At 34.4% G+C, this 9,022-nt stretch overlaps 1 protein-coding gene across 5 annotated transcripts in view; it reads right to left on the reverse strand.

Annotated features, from left to right (window-relative positions):
- The window catches only part of LOC117168779 (titin homolog), a 126,593-nt gene that overhangs the window by 68,033 nt on the left and 49,538 nt on the right, over positions 1-9,022 (reverse strand). For 4 of the 5 annotated variants that reach the window (XM_033354567.1, XM_033354563.1, XM_033354564.1 and 1 more), the window contains 7 exons: positions 6,519-9,022; positions 6,087-6,438; positions 5,657-5,905; positions 5,409-5,570; positions 4,990-5,328; positions 4,724-4,896; positions 3,432-3,531 (listed from right to left, as the gene is read on the reverse strand). In XM_033354567.1, the coding sequence (XP_033210458.1) occupies positions 3,432-3,531; positions 4,724-4,896; positions 4,990-5,328; positions 5,409-5,570; positions 5,657-5,905; positions 6,087-6,438; positions 6,519-9,022 (3,879 nt within the window). The remainder of the gene's footprint in view (positions 1-3,431; positions 3,532-4,723; positions 4,897-4,989; positions 5,329-5,408; positions 5,571-5,656; positions 5,906-6,086; positions 6,439-6,518) is intronic. The other variant, XM_033354565.1, reaches the window with a different exon arrangement.

A 9,022-nucleotide genomic window follows, 5' to 3' on the forward strand; every position in this document is an offset into this window, starting at 1 on the left:
TTGGTAAATATTAACATTTTGAACAAATACTTCTTATTCATCTTGGAGTATACCTGTAATAGAGTACCTTTTGTCTCAATAATTTTCGAAAAAATCACTTGTTGTCAATAAAAAGGGCTTTTTATTGTTATGGTAGTTCTTTAATCGATGTTTTCTCCAAAAATATCAATTTTACCAAAAAATTATATACCAATGAAAATATGCATCTCCGGGAGTGGACCAACTTTTGTATCAAACTTTTTTCTGTAAAATCAATTTCAAGAAATTTCACCTGAGTTTCCGGTGACTTCGAAGCCGCCTGGCAACACTTTTACATCCAGGTAAGTGCCTGGCAATGCGCAGGTGCTATTTCTAATGTCAGCCCCTACATGTACACCAACTTTCAACCTTATCCGAGTCACGTAAGTTAACTCCCAAAAATTCGCACCTTTGACAGGTTGCCACAGGTGAACGCATCCACTCACACCTGCCAGGCACCCATTTTTACGTTCCTCATCATCAGACGAACATCTCATGTGAAAATTGGCCTTATCCGTATCACGCTCCCATTTACGTTGTCAGCCCACGGTCTATCTAGAGACATTCATTTGTAGCTTTGTAGGATATCGCGTGAGGCTCGGGAAGATCTTGTGGGAGCCTCTGGAGGCCCGCATGTAGACCTCTGGAGGCCTGCTAGGGTGGCCAGCTCGGGAGGAACTATTTAAAATTCCTGAAACAGTGGCTGCGGCGACAACTTTTTTATAATGTAGATATATTATCATCTTTTAATCAAATCTATATTATTCAGTCAAATTATTTCAAAATAAATAAATTTCTAAGAAATCAGTAAAGCACGATTTTTTAATTTAGCTTTTTTTTATATTTATGTATTGAGCGAAAAATGTGATAAGAAAAATTAAAAAGTATTTACTTGAATAAGAAAATTTACAGAGTAGGGAACAAAACTTATCGCATACATCTTTTTTGTTGACTAAGTTCTCTTAACTTGAATTTTTCCGTAGCTCAATCAAAAAATGCAATGTTTTATTAAATCTTCAATAACTTTCAAAATAATCAATCTTTTTCAATTTTCTTGTACTCATTTAAAAGCTATTTTTTCACCGTTTTAGGTCAGCTTATGAATAAAAAACTTAAAAATTTTCTTATTGCATTGTAAGAACTTGAAGTTGTAACAAAAAAGTTGAAAATTTTTTAAAACATCTTATCTGTAGGCAAATCAGATTAAAAATTGAATAACTATATATTTTAAAGAACTTTCATAGAAACTTTAACTTAATCATTCGTCAAAAAAGAGGTGTGCGAAGAATCCCCCCCCCCCCACTTTATGAAGCAGAGTCGCGCAAGGTACAGTCAATTGGTTTAGTGAGAGTATAAAACATTCTCATTACTTTAATCATTTCAAGCAGCCATCCTAGTCACCTTTAATTAAGGGAAATCTCCTTGAATTATTTGTAAACTTTTCAAACCGAAATGAGTTACCAGCTGAGTTTACCATATTTTACAACAGACGTTTTATACAGACATTTAAAAAATTTTGAATCCAGGAATATCAACTGATATTTTAATGAATTAAAACTCTCAATAATACAACATCGTCAATTTGTTGTGAAATATGGAGAACTCAGTTAGTAGATTTCTTTCCAATTCAAAGAGCTGATTAAAATAATTAAAAATATGAGACCATTTTAAATGTTTACAAATTGCTTTTTTTTCTTGAGGAGAGGCTTTCAAATATCAGAAAGCACCCTAAATTCATGGGAAACAACTAACAGAATATCAATGATGTTTATAATGATCAACTTAATTTGTATTATATATATTATAATTTATTGCATACATTGAGAAGGGATTGATATGTTGATAGAAGTTGTGCACTTACATAAATAATTATTAAAATATAAGCATTATTTTTAGCAGCAAATTCGATAGACCCAAGCAAAATTTTCGCATTTTTACGCAGAATCTTAGGCTTATTTACACTAGTCTGCTTTGAAATTGATGAGAAACAACCATTTTTATTTTAGTTAATGGGGGACCTATTTGCTTTGCCATTTACGACTAAGAAAATACTTAGTTGAATATAGCTATAAGTAGTTTAATCAAGGAATTATTTTAATCATTTATTATTGACACCAATAGCAATTGTTAAGAAAGTAAACAAACTTAAAAGTATACTTTAAATTATGATAAGTTATCTGAGTTTAATTGTGGTTTAAATTTTTCTTCTACTCGTGGTAAAATTAAAATTTAGCGTTTGATTATAATTATAAATATTAACATTTTAACAATTCCTTCCCTTGATATTGACCTATTCCACTGTTTCAGTGAATTCTATCACCGTATTATCTTAATATGCGTAATAGGGATTACTTCGTGAGGGTTTTTAATGATTAAATTCCCCCTCGTATCAGAGTCACTTCCAAACTTTCCAATTCGAATTAATGCAATAATATAATTAATTTAATACCTTGGAAATTTACTAATTCTTCACTTGTACATTTTCTATTAAACCAAGAAAGCCTGAGGCGTTTGACTAAATTTCTTTTTGCTTCACAAACTCCTTCCAGATTTGGATCCTCTTCGTGAGAGGTCATTTTCAATCATCACTTTATTTCGATATTATTTCTTTTAAAAGTCTATTTTTATATTGACAAGTTAAGTAAATTGAGTCTGGAATAAAATCAAAAGTAGCGAAATTAGACCGGGAAAATAGCCGTGCGTTTTAACTACGAACTGAATTTTAGTTTTAGACCACCCGCTGCAATCAAAGGAGGGTAGGTGGGGGCGCTCAAAAATAGACCAGCGTTTTCCAAGGGGGTTCCCTAAATTGAGAACGTAGGTGGGGCTATGCTAAAATTTTCGCGTTATTGGTTTCCTCTCTTCTCACTTTTGCTTGCAAATGCACTCTGTGCTAATACTGCCGCACATCTCAGTGAGCTGAATAACTATCCCTCAAACAACTTATACTTAGAGCCACTTGTTTATGAGTAGGTGCGAATGGCCTTTCTTGGAAGAATCTTTTTAAATATCTCAAATCTTTTTCTATATTATAAAAGGATTTCGCCGCTGCTGCTGTGTCAGGAATTAAGGGCCTAGGGCCAACATTGCCCGGGGGGTTACATTATTTCGGGTGTCATGTTACCCCAGGTACCATATTAACCTATATTCCATATTACCCCAAGTCTTCTACCCCCAAATATTCTCTATCATCTACGAATACTTTCACTACGCCCTACTATATCTGCCACCTGACCCCATTCATCCCTCAGTCTTATATTTCAGAACTTACGCCCTTTTGGAAAACTAAACTGTATCGGGAATCGAGCCCCTTTCTCCTCTTTTAGAGGGGTATCCCTAGACATTACATTTTTCCATTTACAATCGGATACAAACCTTTTTTGATTTGAACTGAGATAATTCTATTAACCTACCTTTTATATGGATTCGCATTTCCTCATTCTCCATATCTGCCAAACGATTTGCGGTGTCAGATAAAATTGTAGGTGTCAGTGATCTCGCTCTTTGCTTCACCTTTCAAAAAAGAGAAGATATTTACAATTTTAGGATAACCCAAGTGAAAAAAAGTCTTACTGAGATCCTATTAGGATTCTGGATAAAGTCTCTCTAAAGTACTAGGTATAAAAGAAATCAGTACTTAAGTACTAACTTTTCTTAAGATTTTTCAAAAGTCCAATTAGGGACAAAAGGACTGAAGTACCAAAAGAGTTTAAAATATGTCACGTTTCACTATAATGTCTATATGACAAAAGTACCCCGAAGGTCCCGGTCATTTTTCTATTTCTCAGGCCTGAATTTTGTAGGACAAAAGTGCAGGAAAAATCCCACTTAATTTTTTGATGTTGAATTCCTATCAATTCTTAATCATTTTTAAAGAAAATACTAGATAAGTTTCATTTCATTTTTTTTTCTTAATTCTTACAATGAGGGATGGGACTTATGTACCAAACAATTACTGCTAAAATAAAACTAAAGTACTAGAAAAGTTCAAAATATGTCCAACTTCACGAGGATCTTTATACGACAAAAGTACCGAAAAAGTCCCGCTTAATTTTTTGCCTGAAACTTTTACAAGTGTTAATAATATTAGTAAAAATATGAATATTGGTATAAAAGTAATAGAAGAGTTCTATTTTATTTTGTTTAAAATTTTTACAAACGCTTGTGACACTCATGTCTAAAGAAGTACTGTAGAAATATGACTAAAGTATGAAAAATATTTAAAAATATCAAAATATCTTACGTTTCATCAGGAATATTTTTAAGGCAAAACTACCTGAAAGTCCCATTTAATTGTTTCATTTTTTTAGCAGGAATTTTTTAAGACAAATGTACCGGTAAAGTTCTATTAAATGTTTACAAGACATAAGTAATTTTCCAAACAAATATATTAGAGTACTAAAAATGTTTAAAATATAAAATTAAAAGTTCTGCTCAAAATAAAACTTAGTTGTATTTTTTCAATACTTTCGTCCTACACAAGTGCCATCAGCACTTGTAAAAATTCCGAAGAACTAAAATGGAAAATGTCTAGTATTATGGTCCCTGATTAAACTTTAAGAAATTTGAAAGAAAAATTGGTATTTAAGTACTGATTTGTCTCATTCCTAGTACTTTAACGGGACTTATCCGTAATCCCAGGGGTACTTTTTCACTCGGAAGGATCCGCAGTTTATTAAAGTTAAATCAAACTTCTGTAACATACCTTGATTGTGAAAAATGCTCTGTCGCATCCGTATCGATTCTTTGCCAAAATACAGTAAGTGCCTTCGTCCGAAGGAATCATCCTACTTAAGGTGATTCGAACATAATCATCCAATGTTTCTTTATGAGAACGAGGACCATCCGTAATATCTCGAATTCCCTTCATCCACGTCACTATTAAACAATAATTAATTTACAACTTAATATTTGTCAGATTATTCACTTAAAAATTATTAGCTTTAATTGAAGCTCATCTGTAAAATATACCTCGGGGTTTCGGAATTCCAGAGATCCTAAAAGATACAGAAACATCTTCGCCCACGACTGCCGTAATTATTTTATCGACTGGTCTTGATATGAACATAGCAGGCTTTCCATTGGCACTGAATTTACCAGGTATGATAACTTCAACATTAGCACTTGTGTCTATTTGACCAAATGCATTGATTGCTCTGCAAATGTAGGTACCAGCTTCTGACTCAGAAGCTTCAAGTAAAATCAGGGTATGAACTCCAGATTCAGCAAAGGTGCGAACTTTCGAATTTGAAATACGTTCATTCTTCACACCGTCACGACGTAACCATGTCACTTCTGGTGTTGGTGATCCTGAAATTGAAATTGGATCATTGCGATTCTATACTGAGAATCCCGTAATCGCGATAAGCATTATCAGTTTTGAACCATACCTCTCACTTCGACCTGTAATGCTATGGTACCACCAGCTGGTACACTATGATCTATGAGATAGCTTGAAAAACGTGGACGTCGACCAATTTCCCTACATGTTGTTCGATTTCTGTCGTCGAACAGAATTCGTTCACGGGTACTGGCAAAGCGATGTTCATGGCCTTTATCATAATATATAGATGTATTATATTACTGTTATTGGAAAGTTTAGAAGATATCTTTATCTATTTTACCAGCGGGTTTTTACCTTCAAAATGGACAACATGTCGAATTTGATCTGTTCGTACATCATTATCAGCTCGGCAACTGTATTCGCCACTATCTGCGATATCAGGATCTGCAATTTGTAAGCGACAAACTCCATCGCCAAGAAAACTTTGTTTGTAGCGATCTCCACGTAAAACAATATCATCCTTCAACCATGTGATTGAAGGCGTTGGATGACCTCGAACTTTGCATTCTAAAACTAGCTCATGATCCGTAAACCTGTAAGTATCTGTAAATAAAAGAATCAATAATGCAAATTAAAAATTTATAAATACTTTTGTTGGGACAAACCTATGTTAAATCTTTAAATTTACGAAGAATAAAATACACAGCTGCTGCACAATTACGGAATGGAAAATATGCAAAACATGGAAATTTAATTCAGGTGTTCCTAAGGAGGAAGAAATAACCTTTTATAGAACTTGTGAAGGTTGGTGGTAAAGGTATTGCTTCAAAGGCAGCATACACCCTCACTATAGCCTCACTAGATGATTGACCATGAGAATTTGTTGCTACACAAGCGTAGTATCCAGAATCTTCAGGCAAAGCTGCACTTATTTCTAAAGTTGCTAATCCATTCTCCAATTTCATTCGTTCTCGACCTCCAGATTGCAGTTTTTCCCCATTCTTAGTCCAATGCACTTCAGGATCTGGTTGTCCAATCACTGTTGATGTTAACCTAATTTGCGAACCTTCGGACACTGTACGATTCGTTAATTTTGTGCAAAAGAAGGGACACTTTATACGATCTACATGACTTATCTGAAATTAATACAAAAAAACAAATAAATAAAAAATAAATTCGATATTATTTTGGAACTTAAAGAGGACCGACAACTTACATCTGATGTACGACTGCGGCTGCTTGATAAATAATATGCTGATGTATCAATATCAGGAATTAGGGTAGGACTTCTTCTACCTAATATTCTTTTCGAGTAATTAACAGATGGAGAAATTAACGTTGAGCGACTATCGGGTCTCAGAAAGGAACTGAAGCTAGATTCGTAACTTTTCCTAGATCTATCACAATATCTGTCGTAGGATTTTATACTTCTTTGTGGGGCTTTAAATGTTGAAGAAGTAAAGGAATAATCGTTACTTCTATTTCGCGAAGAAATTGTGGCTACATATTCGGGATAATTTGTTAAAGTAGTTTTAGATGAGGAATCCGAAAAACTAACATCAGATTTGGGATATCGTATTTGATCTCTTTTAGATCTATCTCTGAAGCTTCTGTCATCAGTTTTGTATGCTATGCTTAAAGATGAACTATCTGTATAAGAAGAATCATCTGATTGTGATCCTGTTTGTTTAATTGGTTCCCTATACACAGGAGTTCGTTCGATATCAGGTCTTATTTTAGTTTTATTATACCTTACTTGAGAATAATCTTCCATTTCACCTTCTTTCTCTATTTCATATTGCTTATTTCTGTATTGACTAACATCATCTTTATTTGCATATCTATCCATACTCCCTTTACGTCGAGTTTCTCTTGAACTTTCCCTCTCATTTTCAGTTTTTCCTTTCTTTAAAGTATTAATTTTTTCTGTACTTAATTTGCGAACACTTGATCTTCGACTTCCACCATTTTCCCTGCCGTCTTCATCAGTTTGTTCCGCGGTTTGTTTTTTCTTTGAAAGACGCTCACCTTCCTCTTTGAGCTTTTCATTTTCATCGTTCGTAATTATATCGCTTTCCTTATTTTTCAAAAGAACAGATTCTTCCAAAGTGTGACTCTTGACCTCAGCTACATTTTCTTTCATATTCGAGGATTCCCTTCCGTCTTTTTTTAGACTTTCTTTTCTCTTGATTTTTTCTCCATCCTTATCCTTTCTGTTCCCGTCTTTTTTCTTTTGTGCTTCTTCGCCTTTCTTTAAACTTGCTTTTCTCCTTTTCTTTTTTTGCTCTTCTTCATTTTTGACTTCATCTTCTATTTCTTTTTGTTTCGGCCCTTCTTCATTTTTCATAAGTGTGACCTCCAATTTCTTTACTTGCTCTTTTTCCTCCTTCTTGCTTCTAATTTTATCCTCTTGTTTCTTTTTCTGCTCGCCAACGTCTACTTTCAAACGCTCAGCTTCCTCTTTTTTCTTAAGATCCTCTTCTTTCTGTTTCCTTCCAGTTTCTTCATTTTTGAAACGTTCCGCTTCCTCATTCAATCGTTCTTCGTCTTTCTTCTTTTTCAGTGCCTCTTTATCTTTTTGTTTCCTTTCATCTTCTTCCTTTTTCAAACGGTCAATTTCTTCTCTCTTTATTCTCTCTTCTTCCTCTCTATTTCTAAGCTCCTTTTCTTCTTTTTTCTTTCTTTCAGTTTCCTCTTTTCTCAAACGATCTTCTTCCTCCTCCTTCTTCTTCAGTGCTTCTTCTTCTTCTGCTCGTTTTCTGTTAAATTCATCCTTTTTCAAACGGTCGGCTTCTTCTTTCTTTATCCTTTCTTCTTCCTCTCTATTCCTAATTTCCTCTTCTTCCTTCTTCTTTCTCGCAGTTTCTTCTCTCCTCAAACGCTCTTCATCCTCCTCCTTCTGTTTCAGAGCCTGTTCTTCTTTTTGTTTTCTTTCATCTTCTTCCTTTTTCAAACAGTCGGCTTCTTCTTTCTTTAATCTTTCCTCTTGCTCTCTATTCCTGAACTCCTCCTCTTCCTTCTTTTTTCTGTCAGTTTCCTCTTTTCTCAAACGATCTTCTTCCTCCTCCTTCTTCTTCAGTGCCTCTTCTTCTTCTCGTTTTCTGTTAAATTCTTCCTTTTTCAAACGGTCGGCTTCTTCTTTGTTTATCCTTTCTTCTTCCTCTCTATTCCTAATTTCCTCTTCTTCCTTCTTCTTTCTCGCAGTTTCTTCTCTCCTCAAACGATCTTCTTTCTCCTCCTTCTGTTTTAAAGCCTCTTCTTCTTTTTTTTCCCTTTCATCTTCTTCCTTTTTCAAACGGTCAATTTCTTCTCTCTTTATTCTCTCTTCTTCCTCTCTATTTCTAAGCTCCTCTTCTTCTTTTTTCTTTCTTTTAGTTTCCTCTTTTCTCAAACGATCTTCTCCCTCCTCCTTCTTCTTCAGTGCCTCTTCTTCTTTTTGTTTCATTTCAGCTTCTTCCTTTTTCAAACGGTCGGCTTCTTCTTTCTTTATCCTTTCTTCTTCCTGTCTATTCATAACTTCCTCTTCTTCCTTTTCCTTTCTCGCAGTTTCTTTTCTCCTCAAACGATCTTCTTCCTCCTCCTTCTGTTTCAGAGCTTCTTCTTCTTTTTGTTTCCTTTCATCTTCTTCCCTTTTCAAACAGTCGGCTTCTTCTTTCTTTAATCTTTCCTCTTCCTCTCTATTCCTGAGCTCCTCCTCTTCCTTCTTCTTTCTGTCAGTTT

Source organism: Belonocnema kinseyi, chromosome 3, assembly GCF_010883055.1.
Source record: "Belonocnema kinseyi isolate 2016_QV_RU_SX_M_011 chromosome 3, B_treatae_v1, whole genome shotgun sequence".
Classification (NCBI taxonomy): Eukaryota; Metazoa; Arthropoda; class Insecta; order Hymenoptera; family Cynipidae; genus Belonocnema; species Belonocnema kinseyi.